We start from the raw sequence: 19,076 nt of genomic DNA on the forward strand, positions 1-19,076 counted from the left end.
GGGGTCTCAGAATTCGAGGTGAAACCGTGGGGAAAGATCATTTCAGCACCAAGAGTCCCACTTCTAAAACTTGGGTAATTGGATGGCCAGGACGCAGGTTTCTTTCATTTGATTTTCAAGCTATTCTCAAGAAACACTTATCCATGGAAACAGCTTATCCATGGATAAGCTCTCTATGATTTCTAGCAGAGTGAGAGAAAAATACTCTTTCATCTCACACTTAGGTTCTCCTATGAGACTATTCTCTATGGAGGAGGCTTCATAACTGAAGACTTTCATGATTCTTTACTTTCCCAACATTTCAAAGTTAATAGAGAAGATACTGAAGAGAAAAACATTCCCCAAGTAAGATACTAAAAAGTAAAATGTCCTAGAGGGGTGGGATGTAGGGAGGAGGTTTAAGAGGGAAGGGACATATGTACAACTATGGCTGATTCATGTTCATATATGGCAGAAACCCAACACAATATTGTAAAGCAATTATTCTCCAATTAAAAATAAATATTTTTTAAAAGTACGGTATATTTCTGAATTTCTTTAATAAATTTCACTTTAGTCTTCAAAATGTATGTCTTACAATGCATCCCATAACTAGGTGAATACATTCACAGTGGTATACAACCCCAAATGGTTGGTTAAATTTCAAGAGTTGAAACTTGACTGCCAGGGGTCAAATTCCATTTATTAACCTCATGACCTCGGGTAAATTACCCTAACCATACTGCTCCAGGTTCCTTGTCTAGGTAACAAGAATCCTAACAGTAATAGTCCCTATACTTCATTAGGTCATTGTCATGAGGATTAAATGAGTTAATTCACCCTAAAGGCTTAGCACAGTCTCCAGTACATAGAAAGGACCCAATAAATGTAAATGAGGTTAACATTATATAAATAAAAGAAATCATACTATAACTCATTTTAAGACAGGTTTTAAAATTGAAATTGTTGACAGCAGACCTCTGCCTTCACTTCCCACAAAGAGGGATTGAGTCTTCTGAGATGACTTGCAAGCAAAAGATAAAGATATAAGCTATCATACACCAAATCAAATTCCATTCACACAAAATAATTTCCTCATGTTGACAAAATTGTTATCTTCGAAAATATTACCTTTGCTAAAAACTCTAAACTCTCAAAGCCAATAGCTAAGAATGTAAGCAAATTAGAAGTCACTCTCTCTGTGTAGCTTTCTAACAAAATTCCACATCATGAACTTCTAATAATGTTTCTTGCCCACAGATTATAATAACCTACTTCAAAATCACATCATTTCCTTTTTCTGCCTCATTTCCTTCAAAGTGAAGCATAATTTTTCTTGGACCTAGAATAAAAAATTCTAGCTGAACTAAGCAAATCATTACCAGAAATGAAATTTTATAATAATACTATTTCACAGTATTCAAAAAACATAAAACATCTGTGTGGTATTTGTTAATACATAAAAATAACCTAATATTATCGTGTACACCACCTAAGTGGAAAATTTAGTCTATAACCAGAAGTGCAAATAGAAATCCCTATAGATTCCATCTGTGTTGGGTTTTGAAGTCCTGTTGGGAACATTTAAGAACTGTGACACTGAAGTCTTAGCCAGAGGTCACAGACTTCTTGGCACAGATATTTGTTCAGCCATCACAGTATTTCAACAATTATTAAACTCACAGATCTTTAGGTGGGCCATGCCCTCTATTTTCCTGACATGCCCTTAAAGGCATTTTATTTGGCAAACCCTGATTAAGGCCCATCATTACAGAAAAGAGATCATATGATAATCAGCAGTTAAATAGGTACCTCCATCACTGACAGCCTGAAGTCCAGAGCCTGGAAAATTAAGGATACTAACAGTCACATTCAGAAATTCTTCCAGCTTGCCTACTGGACTAATTTTAAATACATACTTTCAATGTGTATGCTTAACAGTGGCCCATTTAATTAGGACTGCTGAGCTGAGTTGTTAAAAAAACATTTATAGCTGGATACTGAAAGAAGCCAGAAAAAAAGAGAATTCTTAAAAACATGTTCTATTGATATGAAAATTTGCACTAAAGTCCAAATTTCACATAATTTTTAAAAAATTAAAAACATTCAGTCGATCGTTGGTTTTTCTTCATATAAAAGGAAGTGAATTTGCTCAATGCACTATATAGAAAGGAACTAGTTTCTACTAATGTATTTTTAATGACTATTTATATATATATATACACACACATAGAGACACAAGCTTATATGCACAAACTCGGAGCAGTGACTGAGTCAACTATTACTCTTGTTTTTTTTTTTTTTTTAGCTTCATCGCAATTTCCAGGAGATTCTGTTCCACTTACAAATTAAGTCTGAGTCTAGGACCCAAATAAGAGAACACTGGAGAGGGTTTCCTAAAACATTAGTCCATGTTTCACTCCTAAGGTATTAGGTATTAGGCACTGATGAGGCACAAGCTAGCAGGCTTTAGAGCCCGAATGTTATTAATCAAGCGTTCTTTTAAGTTAACGTGGCAGACTGTGTCCATTCACACTGTGCCAGTAAGTGCATTCTTGTCTCTTGCGTCCTCTTCAGAACACAAATACAAGGCACCTTGCAGTGACTTTGCTTCTGGGGGCAGTGCCTCTGCCCCTGGACTCCCCTGGATTAGTCTCTCTGAAGGTTCAGGCGAATTCTCCCTCCATCCTGGACTCGGGTGCTGCTGGGAGACTTCCCAGAGTGAAGCACAAGGAGAAGGGAAACCCAGAGCCGATCGCGAGAGGGGGTCCTCTTGAAGGACTACTTCTTGGAGACACCTGTTGGAAAGTACTTCCTTTTCTTTGGAATTCCGCCATTTCATTCTTCTGTTCTGAAACCAGATTTTCACCTAGTAATAAAGTAATTGAACAAAATGATCACTTAACTCCACATTGCTTCAATTCAGCATTTTAAACTGTAATTTTCCCCACTGTTCATTCCACAGAATGCCTTATTATGAGAGCCAGCCTAGCAAAGTCCTTGTAGTTTTCAGTCCAGAAACATCTGAGAAATTACTTTAATATAACATCTCCACACACACTTACGAAACAAAACAACTGTGGTTAAGTTGGTGACATCCTATAAGTCGGACATCTTTCAAGACTGGTTTAACTCTCTTCAATATTTTAAAACCTCATTTAGTCTATGCTAAATTATTTATCCAAAGGAAATGTTATCAGCTAGTAATATCATCTGAGTGGTTTTTTTTTTTTTTTTTTTTTTGGTGCCAGGTGTCAAGCCAGGCACTCAACATAGATTTTAAAATTTGATCCTCACAGTGACTGCAAGAAGTCCTTATTGCTCACATAAAACTGAGGCTCAAAACAATGAACTAGCTCAAGGTCACACAGTTTGTAAAATGGAAAGTACTTAGACTAGATTCAGTGACAGTCCCACTCCAGTGCTGAGGCTCCTATAAACATTCAAACTTCATCAGAAACTTTTGGAGACTAAATTAAGACTATATTTCATAATGCTTAGGTAAATTGCAGGCTTACTATAATTTCCAAGTTCGAGTACTCCCACGGCTTATCAACTTCAAAGAATTAGGCTCAATAAATTACACCTGATTGTAACGAACCTCAAAGTGCTTATGATGGTAGTTTCTTATCTGAGCCATATCTGCTCCCATCCCACTTGAGTCTTTTCTACTAACTTCCCTCTTTACCTACTATGTAATCAACTGTACCTGAGAAGAAAACACCACAATTGGTTTCCTGGTGGTTGAAAAGTCAATCACATTGCTTTCCTGCGCATTACACTGCATCCTTCTGAGTAGCTTTCTATTTTTAAAACAAAAACTGGAAAATTTTTACCTAAAGAAATAATTATTAAAGTGTACAAACCAAATACTTCTCCCAATGAAGTAAAACTCTAACTTTAACTGAGACGGTCTTTCCAGATTGGCAAAACATTCTTTCAAAGTGAGTGGCAATGTCCAAAATGGCTGCAAAAGAAGCTTATCGCAGGCAGCTGAGTCCGAAACACAGCCGTCTCAGTTACAAGGCTTTTCATAAGAAAACAGTACTACTGGGTACATACCAGAGCATTTGGTTCTGTTCATAAACTCGTTTATTATTTGCAGTAGGCATTTACTCCCAGAAAATCTGCCAAGTATTTCTAATGGGTCTTTACTAAGACAGTTACGTGTTCCCATTAGTGATTCTTGCCTTTCCATCACATCAATTATTTTCTTCTCTTGTTAGCTTTTCTGTCTAGAAAATTTTTGAGTAATATCTCAATTTGAAGAAAATCATACAAGATGTTTTTTCATAAGTGGTATCAGGACAAGAGTACCATAAGTGATACTAGGACAAATGTACGTACTTGGGGAAAATCATAAAAGGTCTGGGCTTCCCCAGTGGCTCAGTGGTAAAGAATCTGCCTGCAATGCAGGAGACCTGGGTTCAATCCCTGGGTCAGAAAGATCCCTGGAGCAGGGCATGGCAACCCATTAAACTAATCTTGCCTGCAGAATCCCATGGACAGAGGAGCCTGGTGAGCTATAGTCCACAGGGTCACAAAGAGTCAAGACATAACCGAAGCAACTTAGCACACATACATGCATAAAAGTTCTGCCTCTCAATAAAAATATCAGATAGATAAAACAGCTAAACATAAGCACAAAACTATAAAAGTTCTAGAAGAAAATATAAGAGATGATCATTACAGTCTTAGGGAGATGAATGTTTTCTTAAGCATGACACAAAACAGTAAGGCTACAAAAGAAAAGCTAGATCTGACTACATAAAAAGGAGAAACTTTTGGACAAATAAAGATGACCATAAACATATGAAAAAGCCACGAATTACCCAAAAGAATTAAAAGTAGGGACTCAAAGAGGTATTTGTACACACAGTGTTCACAGCAGCAATATTTATATTAGCCAAAAGGCAGAAGCAACCCAAATGACCATTGATGGATGAATGAATAAATTAAATGTGGTCTATATATACAATTGAATATCATTCAGCCCTAACAAGGAAGAAAGTTCTGACACATGCTACAATACAGATGGAACTTGAAGACATTATATCCAGTGAAATATGCCAGTAACAAAAGGACAAATACAGTATGATTCCACTTATATGAAGTACCTAGAGTAGTCAAATTCACAGAGACAGAAAATAGAATGTGGTTGCCAGGTGCTTGGGGTAGGGAGAAACAGGGAGTCATTGTTTAATGAGTGCAAAATTTCAGTTTTGAGCGATTAAAAAAGTTCTGGAATGGATGGTGATGATGGCTGCCTAACAATGTGAATGTACTTCATGCCACTGAATTGTACACTTCCAAAAGGTTAAAATGGTAAATTTTATGTTATGTGTATTTTACCACAAAAAAAAAAAAAAAAAAGCCACAAACTTGGAAGGGATTTCTGTGACAGCTGTTAACAGGAAAATGTTACTAACCATAATATTTCAAATATTTTGATTAACAGACAAAATAATTGCTGCATATCCATCCACAAAAAGACAATATGATAGAAATGAAATGGTATAGCCATGAGAAGTCTAAATTCAGATGAAAATAACCAGTAAAGTGATTAAAAGATTCCCAAGTTCTGATAACTAGGAAAAAAAATAACAAATACAAGATGCCAATGAAGGTGGCAACATTTTCAAAAATTTAAGTAATGGGACTATTTTTAAAAAAGGGGACTGTTCGTTAGTAGGAGTGAAATCTGACACAGTTCAATATCTTGATACAAAATTATATTTGGAAAGGAATTTTTTAATTGATTGCAATTTAAAATGTACATAAACTTTAACCTATAAGTCCCACTCCTAGTTTCCTATCTTACTTTTAATATTTTTAAAGTGCATAAATATATGTAATAGTAAAAACTAGGAGGTAACTTAAAGCTGAAGATGGCTAAGTGAATTACAGTATATCCATGTAATGGTCAGTTCTAAGACACTAAAGAAAAATGAAGTAAATATGTATGCAGATATGCAAGGATGTATCTCATGACATTTGAATGTGGGCAGGGGGGAAGCAAAGTGTAAAACAACAGTCATTGTCAACAGCATTTTCATAATAGCCAAAAAATGGGAACAATCCCAATGGCCACCGTTAGAATGGATAAACCGTGGTGTACCATGTAATACTACACAGTGATAAGTGTAAATGAGCTACTGCTACAACACAGCCACAGGGATGAATCTCACAAGATATGGTCAGTGAAAGAAGCCATACACCAAAGAATATGAACTGAGTGATATTATTTATACAAAGCACAAAAATGGGCAAACTAATCCATGCAGTTCAGTCAGGAAGGAGCAGGTAGTGCCTGGGAGCGGGTGTGCCGGGGGCACCTGGCCCCATGGTCAAATTCTACCGCCTGAGCTGTGTGCTGGTCACACAGGTGATTCGTACTGTCCTCTGGAAAACATCAAAATATGTGCAGAGTGTGATCCCATTTTTACCTAAAAATACATATATGTGCTTCTAGGTCACAGCTTCTTCCATCTGTAAAACAGAAATAACAGAAGTAGCTATTTTATTATCTGTAAATGACATCAAATGTCAGGGGATGTGGTAATCATTATGCAAGAGTCTACCTTTTTTTTTTTTAACAGGACTTCCCAAGCAGCACTAGTGGTAAAGAACACACTTGCCAATCCAAGAGATGTAAGAGACTCTGGTTCGATCCATGGGTTGGGAAGATTCCCTGGAGGAAGAAATGGCAACCCACTCCAGTATTCTTGCCTGGAGAATCCCATGGACAGAGTAGCCTGGGAGGCTACAGCCCAAAGGGTCACAGAGAGTAGGACACAACTGAAGTGACTTAGCATGTGTTTTTTGTGTGTTTGTGCATATATGAGAAACATATAAGCTTATTTGGGAAAGGAGTACGACAAGGCTATATATTGTCACTGTGTTTATTTAACTTATATGCAGAGTACATCATGAGAAATGCTGGGCTGGGTGAATCACAAGCTGGAATCAAGATTGCCAGGAGAAATATCAACAACCTCAGATATGGAAATGATACCACTCTAATGGCAGAAAGCAAAGAAGAATTAAAGAGACTCTTGATGGGGATGAAAGAGGAGAGTGAAAAAAAAAAAAAAAAACTGGCTTAAAACTCAACATTCAAAAAACAAAGATCATGGCATCCAGTCCCATCACTTCATGGCACATAGAAGGGGAGAAAGTGGGAGCAGTGACAGATTTTATTTTCTTGGGCTCTGAAATCACTGAGGACAGTGACTAAAGCCATGAAATTAAAAGATGCTCACTCCTTGGAAGGAAAGCAATGACAAATCTAGATAGTGTATTAAAAAACAGAGATATCGCTTTGTCATCAAAGGTTTGTATACTTAGAGCTTTGGTTTTTCCAGTAGTCATGTACAGATATGAGAATTGGACCATAAAGAAGGCTGACAGCCGAACAATTGATGTTTTTGAATTGTGGTGCTGGAGAAGACTCTTGAGAGTCTCTTGGACAGCAAGAAGGTCACATCAGTCAATCCTAAAGGAAATCAATACTGAATATTCATTGGAAGGACTGATGCTGAAGCTGAAGCTCCAATACTTTGGCCATCTGATGCAAAGAGCCAACTCACTGGAAAAGACCCTGATGCTGGGAAAGATTGAGGGCAGGAGGAGAAGGGGATGACAGAGGATTAGAAAGTCAGATAGCATCATTGACTCACAGACCTGAATTTGAGCAAACCCCAGGAGATAGTGGAGAACAGAGGAGCCTAACATGCTGCAGTCCGTGGCATCACAAAGAGTTGGACACAATTTAGTGACTGAACAACAACAATGACAACATATGAAATAAGAAAATGTTAACCTACTTCTGAGCTGTTCACCAAATTCAATGAGATAAAAAACATTCTTTCCTGAGGCATTTGAATTTTAAAACCAATATAATCAACTATGTACAACTATGTGCCTATGGATAAGAACTGAGAGATAACATAAAAATATGGAAACAGTTTGTTTTCTCAGAGTGGAAATATTACAGTCAACTCCTCATAAATATTATTGAATAGGCTTGATGCAATCCTTTTTCAATAGTTCATTTTAAAGAAGATACTATGTACTATTATGGATTTTCACACTTTCTCAGAGCACTGTCAGATTAATCCTAGCCATTGTTGCTCTTTAACACCTAGGAATCCACCTGCCAATACATTTGCAAGAGACGCTGGTTTGATCCTTGGGTGGGGAAGATCCCCTGGAGAAGGGAATGGAAACCCACTCCAGTATTCTTGCCTGGGAAATCCCATGGACAGAGGAGCCTGGTGGGCTATTATTCATGGGATTGAAAAACAGTCTCACGTGACTTAGCAACTAAACAACACCTACCTCAAGTTCCAAGTCAACCAGAGGCCCCCAAACTTACAAAACTACACACTCATCCAAGCCAATGCAATGCAGGCCAGGCCTACTGAGCCCTCATGTGGTCCTTTCTCAGACCCAACAATTCCTCTGAGGACCAGAAAATTCCCATCACTAGACTCCCCAAGGATATATGGACCAGTCATATGACCGTCCCTTCCAGAGGTGGGAATTAGTGTAAGGCTCCAGAGAGATATATAAGTTTTAGAAGAACTACTGATCCTGCTCCTATATGGCAGTATAACTAACCTGCCAGGCACTGTTTCCTATATTATTGTTTTATATTCTTATCTAATTGCTCGTAAGCTTCTGCTTTGTCTTCTCAGTTGGTTGTAAACATTCCTGGGATCCAAGGAGTGTTACCTGAATCAATACTTATCAATTTTCCCTCTTACCTAGCACAGAGTGTGTTAATTGCTCAGTCACGTCCGACTCTTTGCAACCCCATGGACTGTAGCCCACCAGGCTCCTCTGTCCATGGGATTCCCAGGCAAAAATAGTGGAGTGGGTAGCCATTTCCTTCTCCAGGGGATCTTCCCGACCCAGGGATTGAACCTGTGTCTCCCACATTGCAGGCAGATTATTTACCATGAGAGCCACCTGGGAAGCTCTGAGTCTTACATAAAAGTGAGAAACTGAGGCACAGAGCAGTCAATTAAGGGCATGGGCTCACCAGTACCACACATGAGGAAAACACATACTGGCTGATCTAGGCCAACTACCCTCAACCACACCTTGTACTGCTTCCTATGACTTCAAAAAGTCAGGGGTCAGGGGGACAGATTACTTCCCTGGGGAAAGGAAGCAAGGTTAAGAAAGGTTTCATCCAAAAATAACTAGTTTAGTAACATCTGAAGTTAGAAACCAGGTCATTTGTATTGAGGGGAAATACAGAAGAACACGGTGGTTAACACAGAGCCTCTGCTAGCCCTTTAAAGCTTTTATGCTGATTCAAAAAATTCAGGTAGATGGAGCCCTGCACCAGGAAAGCCAGTTAGACAAACGAGTACCTGCTGCATTTCAGCTGCTGCCATCCCCATGAGCCAAGTGCCCCTGTGCAGTGAACAGCCTGCACAAATGTACATGGTGGTTCCAGGTTAAAGAGAATGCAAATTCCAGAGTCAGGGTGCCTGGGGTGGGGAGCTCAGCTCCAGAGCAGTTTCACTCTGTGACACTGGATCTCTGTTTACTTCTCTACATTTCCTCATCTAGAAAATGGGGATATTTCATAACAAGGATTAAATAGGAAAATGCCAGTGCCTTATACTGTTAATTATTTATAAGTAGGCCAATCTTTAAATGAAGTATGCTGCACTTCCCCAAAGGTCAGGAAGTCTCTTTCAAAATTATATGAAAAGTCATTGTACAAGAAAGGTTTGTAAAGATTGCAAACGTGAAATTACTTAACTGTACTTGACATAAGCCCACAGTACAAAATAATGACATCTATTAAGAGGTACTTATGAGTCATTCATTTATGCCTTGACTGTTGGATTGGAAATGAAGAAAAAGACAGGAAAATTGGTTCCTGCTTTTGTAGGCAATTATGCAGCCAGCTTCTCTGAAAACAGAGCAAACAATGTAATGATGTAAATGCCACAGCCTTTGCTTTTCATTTGGGAAGAATTAATCAGGCAAAAACCTAGACTTCTCAGCAAATGGACCAATTTCCAAACAGGAATTGTTGTACATATTTCCACTTACTAAAAAATTATGAGAATCATTTCAATAATGCTTTGGGGTCCTGTATTATGCTTAGTACAAGGAACAGTTGCCAAATGAATGGATTTCATTGGATTCCTTCAGAAATCAGGAGCTGTGTGCTGATCACACATCTTCCTGCTCATCAGTACCTGTGATTCTTTTAGTCCCAAGTTGATGGCAAGTTTCTTTCGGTCTGTTTTGCTGATATATTTCTGCTTCTGAAACATTTTCTCCAGAGCCTTTCTCTGGTCCTCAGAAAAGACAGCTCTTCTTAAAATGCCCCTCCGAACTTTGGAAGTAGATTCTTGGGTCAGAAGAGGCAGTACACTCTCTTCTCCTAGAGGGAAAAAATAATACAAAAAGCTCCGTTAGCTTTGGGAGGAGAATTCCACTCATATTCCCCAGAACCGTATCCTCCACCTCTTTGCCATGGCCAAATTATCTCATCTCTGAACTCTGCACACGTAGAGTGCTTCTTAACCTCTTTTTGGTCATGGACTCCATTGAGAATCTGATAAAAGTTCTTTGCTCCCCACTGGGGGAACAAAAACAACATACAGACGCTTGCCTTCACAATTTTGCATGCCATCTCCGAAAGTCCACGGTCCCAGTTACAAAGCTCCAATGTAGAACAAGTGATAGATGGTTTAAATACTTGATTTTCTCTAATTCTTCATTTATTTATTCATTTATTGTCTCAAATTGTTGAGCACTTACCATATGCCAGGCACTCTCTGCTCAATACCACACAACGAGAAGTAAGACATATGTTTTATCATACTCATTACCTATAAAATCAAGGGGAGGCATTTACTGAACTAGCATCACAAGTGTGATGAAGTATTCCTAAGGAGGGTTCCTTAGGAACACAAAACAATGGGTCTAACCTTAATCTGGGATGTCAGGGAAAGCGTGCAAGAGTCGGAGATGTTTAATATGAGAAGGAAGGTTTGGAAGACTTCCAATCACCTCCTACCTTCTCAGTTCAGTTGGTTATCAACTCCTTCAGGGCAGAGACACTACTTTTTCTGCCTTTTTTTGGTTGGCACAACACTGGTTCCCAGCCTCTGTGAGTTTCATTCATCATTCACCATTCATTCGTTCATTCAGTTTTCTAGTAGTGGTAGGCAGAATTATGTCCTTTCCAAAGATGCCCATGTCCTAATCCTCAGAGCACATGAATATGCTACATTAAATATCAAGGGGGAATTAAGGTTGCAAATGGAATTATGGTTGCTAATCAGCTGACCTTGCAATTGGGAGAGTATCTTGGAGAATCCAGGTAGGTCCAATGTAAGTGGAAGAGGGAGACAAAAAGGAAGTCACAGTCAGAGTTTTGAAGATGTCACACTTCTTCCTTTGAATATTGGAAGAAGGGGTGATAAGCCAAGAAATGCAGGCAGTCACTGGAAACTGGAAAGGCAAGGAAACAAATTCTCCCCTAGAGCCTCCAGAAGAAATGCAGCCCTGCCGACACCTGGATTTTTAATCCAGTGAGACCCATTTCAGGCTTCTGACCTCTGTGACTGTAAGACAGTAAGTTTGTGTTGTTTTAAGATGCAGGTTTATGGAAATTGTTACAGCAGCAAGAAGACACTAGGACACTGGGTATCAGACTCACTGGGCTAACTGCTGAGGAAACCAGACAAAAAGTACGTGGTCCCTGCCACTAGGAGTTCACCTTCTCATGGCAGGACCAACACACGAACATCACTCCAGAATACAAGCACGAGGAGAGCAGGGTCTCCAGCTTACAGTTGTAGCTGGTATGCATTTTGGTGCTTAATAATTATTTCTAAATAAAGAAGCAAATGAATGTCTTAAGTACTAGAATAGAATGATCTCAAAAATGCTCTGGCATTACAAAAAATGAAGTGATGAGTTCAGAGAAAACAGGCTGAATCAGGTCTAAAAGAACAATTCAGTTCCAGAGAAAAGGAACTAAGGCCAACCCAGGCATACTTCAAAATACTAAGGCACAAGGGAATAAAGTGTTGCCAAAGAAAAGTAGTCCCTTGGACTGCAAGGAGACCAAACCAGTCACTCCTGAAGGAAATCAACCCTGAATAGTCATTGGAAGGACTGATGCTGAAGCTTCAATACTTCGGCCACCTGATGCAAAGAGCTGACTCATTGGAAAAGACTCTGATGCTGGGAAAGATTGAGGGCAGGAGGAGAAGGGGACAACAGAGAATGATATGGTTGGATGGCATCACTGACTCAATGGACATGAGTTTGAGCAAACTCTGGGAGACAGTGAAGAACAGGGAAGCCTGGCATGCTGCAGTCCACGGGGTCACAAAGAGTCGGATGTGGCTTAGCAACTGATCAACAACAAGGAAAAGTAAACAGTCAGCAAGGCCAAGGAACGGCCTAAAGCAGAGGGTACAAGCTAGAAACCATATCCAGCCTGGAGGTGTGCTTTGTTTGGTCTTAGACTGTTGGTAAAAAAATTCTGATTTAGCTGTTCATAATTAATAATTGGGAGGTTTTATTTGAAGCTCAGGTTTTCAACATATTTTCAAAGGTAACCTCACTGAGCTTACCTTCCCACAGAGCAAAGAGTTACCAGGGTGAGTGGCAGATGCCCCTTACAGGAAGCACGTGATCCCCCAGTTTGCCATAGCCTCATTAACTTGCTTTATACCTGTCAGGCTCTTGAAGACATCTGGACCTGTGGTGTAGAGGTTATGGAATGGAGTGGAATCAGACTGAAGAGGTCTACAAGGGTCTGGAACATTATCCAATAGGTGGTGAACATCAACAGAATGTGTTTAAGCAGGATGTGACATGATAATAATAAACATACACTGAGCACTTCCTCTGTCCTCATACTTGCCCTGTATTAAGCAGCTGATATGCACTATTCCATTTAATTCTCCAAACCTAACTATGCCACGAATGCTATTATTCTCTGCATTTTAAAGATGCATAAAAGGAAGCTTAGGTAGCTTAAGGAACTTTGTCCAGAGACTTATTCCAAAACAAATGCTCTTAAACCTACACAGTACTGACACAATACTGACTTGTATTTTAGAAGAAAAATGTCAATAAATGGATAAATCTTGTCAATTCTACCTTTGTAATATAATTGCTTTCTTTCCTATTTGTCTAAAAGATTCGTAAACAACTTCCAGCTAGTCTCTCAGCTCTGGGTTACGTCTCATTCTCATTCATCCTGACATTCCCAGAAGAAACACTGGCCTCTCGCTCTTTCTTTGAGCTCTACAACACTAATTAAAATCTCCATAGAAATGCCATAATCCTTGGGATGTAATGAAGCCCAATTCTTTACAAAGTTCTAGTTTTACTGATGCCTTTTCGATTCATCAAAGTGTGGGATCTTGGTTAATTCTCCATCTATAGCACCAGTTACTTTTGCCTGCCTCACACCAAGGTCATATCTTAAAGTCAGGCTTTGGCAACTGGATTCACTATTTCTTTCTCAGAGGCTTAAATAGGTTTATGCAATACTGGTCAAGGCTCAGTGGTAAAAGAATCCACCTGCCAATGCAGGAGACACCAGTTCAATCCCTGAGTGAGGAAGACCCCCTGGAAGAAGGTATGGCAACCCACTCCAGTATTCTTGCCTGAAGAATCTCATGGACATGGAGATGAGCTTGGCGGGCTATACAGTTCATAGGGCCACAGAGAGTCAGATATGACGGGGTGTACACACACACACACACACACACACACACACACACACGCAATATTGGTCAATAATATCGATAAAAATAGTATGGACATCTCAATATGTTCATGTATTTCTAAATGCTTTTCTTCTCTGAACTATCCTTGGTATAGATACCACAGAAATTAGCCCTCTGCATTTTATTTCAGAGCACAGATTCATCTGTTGAGATGGTGTCTCTCTAGGAAGCCTCAGGACAGAGGACTCTGGAGGATGGGAAAACTAGGTTTAGACCTCGGCACATACCTGTGTGATTTGGAGAGAGTTACTCACTCGTTCAGCTTACTTTACAGAGTTGTTCTAAGGATTTGATGAAATAGCACAAGACAACTTCCAGTGCTGAGCCCACAATAAAGATCATCATATACTAAAGACATCTGATCAGATGAAAAAGTGTTCAAAGCAGTGAAGGTTCAATGTGGCACAAAAGGTAGAATTAAATGGTAGCAAGACCTTTTGAATCCAAATTCTTGGCTCTCTCCTCTGTCCCCCACTGTTTCTTGGTGGGTCAAGATTGTGAAGAAAGAAACATTTATGAACACAGCCAGAGCTTCTGCTTGTGACTATGGGCTTCTGCTCCCTGTCCTTGGTCAGGACCACGTGGCATCTCCGATATAGCCTGGCAACAGTGTCCTCAAATTCCAGCGTGCCCTTCTCACTTCATATTTTGATCTGTAATTCTTAATTTATAAATGTATCCAATCTACCATTATTATAGCCATACATATTAAAATTAGGGGAAAAAACTTAAATACCCAAAGGTAATGAAATGCATAAGCACATCATGTTATACCTACTAAGTGAAAATTTAAAGAACCGTTAAAGATGACTAGGAAGATCAGGCAGCAGCAAGAAAAATACACTATATGGTATATAAGATACATATCATGCTCAAGCTAAGTAAAAATGCAGAGGAAAAAAGACTGATAAAGCAAAAATAAAAACTAAGAGAGGCTATCATCATACCGTTATAGACAAATAATGCATCTCCACTCTACATTTTACCTCTGATTCAGTTTTATTAGGAAAACAAGCAAACATTGTAGCAACCTTTGGGGGAGAATCTAGCCAAGTAATTGAATCATCACTGAGTGAAAACTGAAAACCCAACTGATGAACCCACTCCATCCTTCAGATGTTCATATTTGATAAGGAGAAGTGTGAGAAGGCTAGGATCAGACATAGTACAAAGAGAGAAACACCCACAGACCACCGCACAGAGAACTTTTAAGCACCAGGTGAGAAGCCCTTTAGTTTTGGAGGCCAACAGAGTAAGTCTTGAGAGAGATGTGCTACCAAAGGACTAGCAATTCCTCTTGTGGGAAACCTCAACAATGGGGCAGAGAGAGCAACTGACATCTGCAGAAGCTTGAGTGTGGTGAGGACAAGGGCGAGACACGGTGAATCCAGGAAGCTCAGAGCTTGGTGCTTCTAGAGGATGCAGGGGATGAGCAGGAGGAACACAGGACATTAGCTGGGAGGTAGAGTAGGACCAGGAGTGATTCAAACAAATTTAGGATATACCTTGCCACAGTGGAAAGTCTTCTGAGGACCTTGCATTTCAGAAGGTCAATACTTTCTGAGTTAATACAACTTCTTATTTATTTTTAACTGACGTATAGTTGATTTACAGTGTTGTGTTAGTTTCAAGTGTACATCACAATGATTCAGTTATACACACATATGTATGTACACATAAGTGAAGTGAAAGTCACTCAGTCGTGTCCGACTCTTTGCAACCCCATGGACTATACGGTCCATGAAATTTTCCAGGCCAGGTTATTGGAGTGGGTAGCTGTTCCCTTCTCTAGGGGATCTTCCCAACCCAGGGATCAAACCCAGGTCTCCGACATTGCACGTGGATTCTTTACCAGCTGACCACCAGGGAAGCCCAAGAATACTGGAATGGGTAGCTATCCCTTCTCCAGCAGATCTTCCTGACCCAGGAATCAAACCACAGTCTCCTTCATTGCAGACAGATTCTTTACCAACTGAGCTATGAGGGAAGCCAGGATGTACACATACACACATACATACACATATATGTACGCACATATATGTGTGTGTGTATTCTCAGTCTCTCAGTCATATCCAACTACTGTAACCCATGGACTGTAGCCTGCCAGGCTCCTCTGTCCATGGGGTTTTCTAGGCAAGAACACTGGAGTGGGTTGCCACTTCCTACTTCAGGGGATCTTCCCAACTCAGGGGTTGAACCCAGGTCTCCTGTATCTCCTGCATTGGCAGGCAGATTCTTTATCACTGAGCCACTTGGGAAGCCGCATATTTTATAATACAACTTCTTAAATCTATATAAAAATACAAACAAATTTATGGCCCAATATAAGCTAGTTTAAATTTTTTTTCCTACATTTGTTATAAATCAAGGTTTTGTAGATAGGGGTCATAATTCTACTCATTTAGTACTTTCTTCACTAAAATCTAAATGTTTACATAAAACAATGTGGGTAACACTTTTAAATTCCCCTAAGACTTTTTAATAGGAACCCACAGATTTTCCTATTATGTTTTCTATTGATCTATGTTAAGAATAGAAAGAAGAGCCCCATCAAAGAGATCTACAAATACAATAGTCTCACCAGTGTGAAGGGTGAGAATACACACAGACCAGACCTCATCTCTAAAAGAGAGACCTTCAGAGTAGTTGTGAGGATCAGAGGGTTAACTCCTTGGTCTGGTCCTCAGGATTCGGTGCTCTATAGCAAAAATACAACCACTGGACAAAAGCCACAGCAAATATAAAGAATATTCCATTCTTCTTTTGTCTGCTAGTTGCTTGGTTTTCCAAAGTTCTGCTCTCAATACATGAATCATGACTGTTTGCATAAATAGACGTGGCTCAGTTTCCTACAAGAAGCATGAGACAAGATGCTGCTTCCACAATGGCTGCCTCTTTCCACATCTCCCCTGGGAGTCTTTTGTGGGCTTTCTCTGGATCTAACCATAAACCAATGATGAACTTACCCCATTTTCCTACCTTCTAAATCTAGGAATATGAGCTCAAATTTACACCTGCAAAACAGACATAGGGACTTCAAGAACTGGATGGTGATTTAAAAGTCTCTCAAGAGCTATTAAAAAGTTACAAGCAACGAATACCTCTGATTATTCCTAAATTCATGACACAAATCTGATTTTTATGGAAACTTATAGGTGACAATAATAAATAAATACTATAAAATAACAATGAACAGATACAAAGATTAGAGCATGCCTAGATAAGAGGCTTTAGAAGCCAGGGCCATCAACTCAAGGTACTAGAGACTCTGCCAATTTGCAGATGTCAGTATATTATTTTATAGTGTGATTTCCATATATATTTGGGGCTCAGTATGTGATGCTATATGTGCCAACAATAAGCAGTATGTCATGAAATCTTTACCACAATCCCAAGAAGAAGATATTAGCATCCTCATTTCCATAGGAAAAAAAAACTGAGGCTCTGAAAAGACAACTTCTGCAATTGAGACATCACATGCAAGCTGAGTGAGCACAACCAACACCCTTTAAAACTATACCGAAGATGGTCAAAGTTACAGATGGTCGTGGAAAGAGGTCAGAAGGTGGGGAGAGTCATTAAAATGTCAGAATGACCTAGGATAACAAAGTTTTCACAGGTATAATCCCCAGCATCTTGCGACGGGCCCCCTGTACCACCTCCACCCCCAGGGAATCCCTATGTGACGTGAGCCTTACAAAAGGCACTTCAAATGGAGGTGTGCTGTTTGTGAATGATACAGGGTGATGAACAATAGAGAAAAATGCAGTAGATAAACTGGTGGCGGTCTCTGTCTAGCCCAGGGTAGGCTACTACTACTTATAAACATTTGGGGAGAAAGAAAACTCCATTCTAGAAATGTTACTTGAATACTTTTCACTGCCTCTGTGGAATTGTTGAATAGAGCCATCAACTTGGAAAAGCTATTGTCTTTGAGTCTCTGATGCCTTTAAACCTTCTTCCTGGTTGACTGTCATGTATCTATAGAGTACCCTCCCTTCACTATTGAGAAGTCAAAACCTACGTTCAACTCATCACACAAACTCATTTACATGTTCAGCACAATAACTAGACTAGTTATCTATTATCACAATATGCTGCATCCTTCTGAAAATCTTAGAGTTCTAAAGTTAAATCCTCATAAAAGAAGCTCTCAGGCAGCCTTTTATGGATTTCCATAGGTTTTGATGGGGCTTCCCAAGTGGCGCTAGTGGTAAAGAACTTGCCTGCCAATGCAGGAGACATAGAGATGCAAGTTTGATCCCTAGGTCAAGAAGATCCTCTGGAGGAGGGCATGGCAACCTACTCCAATACTCTTGCCTAGAGAATCCCTGGACAAAGGAGCCTGGCAGGCTATAGTATGTAGGGTCATAAAGAGTCAGACACGACTAAAGCAACTTAGCATGCATGCATAGGTCTTGTTCAGTTCCCCACACCTACTGACCACTCCAGCTGAGAGCAGAACACAGCCAGGACAGGTGTGTTTATCAAGGTGTGTGCCCAACAGAGCATCGCCACCTTGGAAAGTGACACTCTTAGGACCAACCTACAATAATAACAAGGTCCCTTTCCTGCTGCCTTCAACACAATTCTAAATTCAAATTTCAAGAGTATATTATATTCTTTTAAGTTTTAACAAGGAAGGGAAGATAGTAAAATTATTTCTAAATGCAGAATCTAAGTTCATCAACCAAGAAAGCTAAAACAATTTATTCCAGAATAGTATTTCCTCACTCATATCTTCATAATGCTGCTCCAAATTTAAACTTTGTTTTTTAATGCATAAAATTCTTGAAAGGTTAAATTCAAGTTGGGTATTCAAAGACAAAGAAATAATGATTTAATTCAATGAGATATTCTACATAATTAAGACACCTACACATTTTCATGTAGTCTTTTTCTTAAAGTCATTCTCTGCATAATTTCCACAACTTTCCATTTCATTTTAGCTGAGCTGTATGCTATTTTGAAAGGAACCTTATGAATACACTATCAAAGATTTTCCTTACACTGATTTGGGGAAGAGGAGAATTTACCACTGCCTTTTAATTTTTCCCCACTGTAAGGATTGCGCTTAAATAGCTAATTAAACTATTTATTATATGTGAGAAGGGCACTGGATGAATGATTGTTTCCACATTGCAACAAGTCAATCATAAATCTAACAGGTTAACAAGAAAAACTAAATCAATTTTAAACAAGTGAATCATGTAAAGAATCAAAAAGATATTTCTCTTGCTATGGATGTGTTGATCTAATCCTAAACTTTTAGAAATAGTGAAATCAATATTGTGGAACAATGATGAG

General features: G+C 39.2%; 1 protein-coding gene across 1 annotated transcript in view; it reads right to left on the reverse strand.

Annotated features, from left to right (window-relative positions):
* Positions 1-522: 522 nt before the first annotated feature.
* Positions 523-19,076, reverse strand: part of DBX2 (developing brain homeobox 2) — a 38,943-nt gene continuing 20,389 nt past the window's right edge. The window contains exons 3-4 of the mRNA XM_027542643.1: positions 10,206-10,393; positions 523-2,848 (exon numbers count right to left, since the gene is read on the reverse strand). Coding sequence (XP_027398444.1) covers positions 2,510-2,848; positions 10,206-10,393 — 527 coding nt within the window. The 3' untranslated portion in view covers positions 523-2,509. The remainder of the gene's footprint in view (positions 2,849-10,205; positions 10,394-19,076) is intronic.

This window comes from Bos indicus x Bos taurus, chromosome 5 (genome assembly GCF_003369695.1).
Source record: "Bos indicus x Bos taurus breed Angus x Brahman F1 hybrid chromosome 5, Bos_hybrid_MaternalHap_v2.0, whole genome shotgun sequence".
Lineage (NCBI taxonomy): Eukaryota > Metazoa > Chordata > Mammalia > Artiodactyla > Bovidae > Bos > Bos indicus x Bos taurus.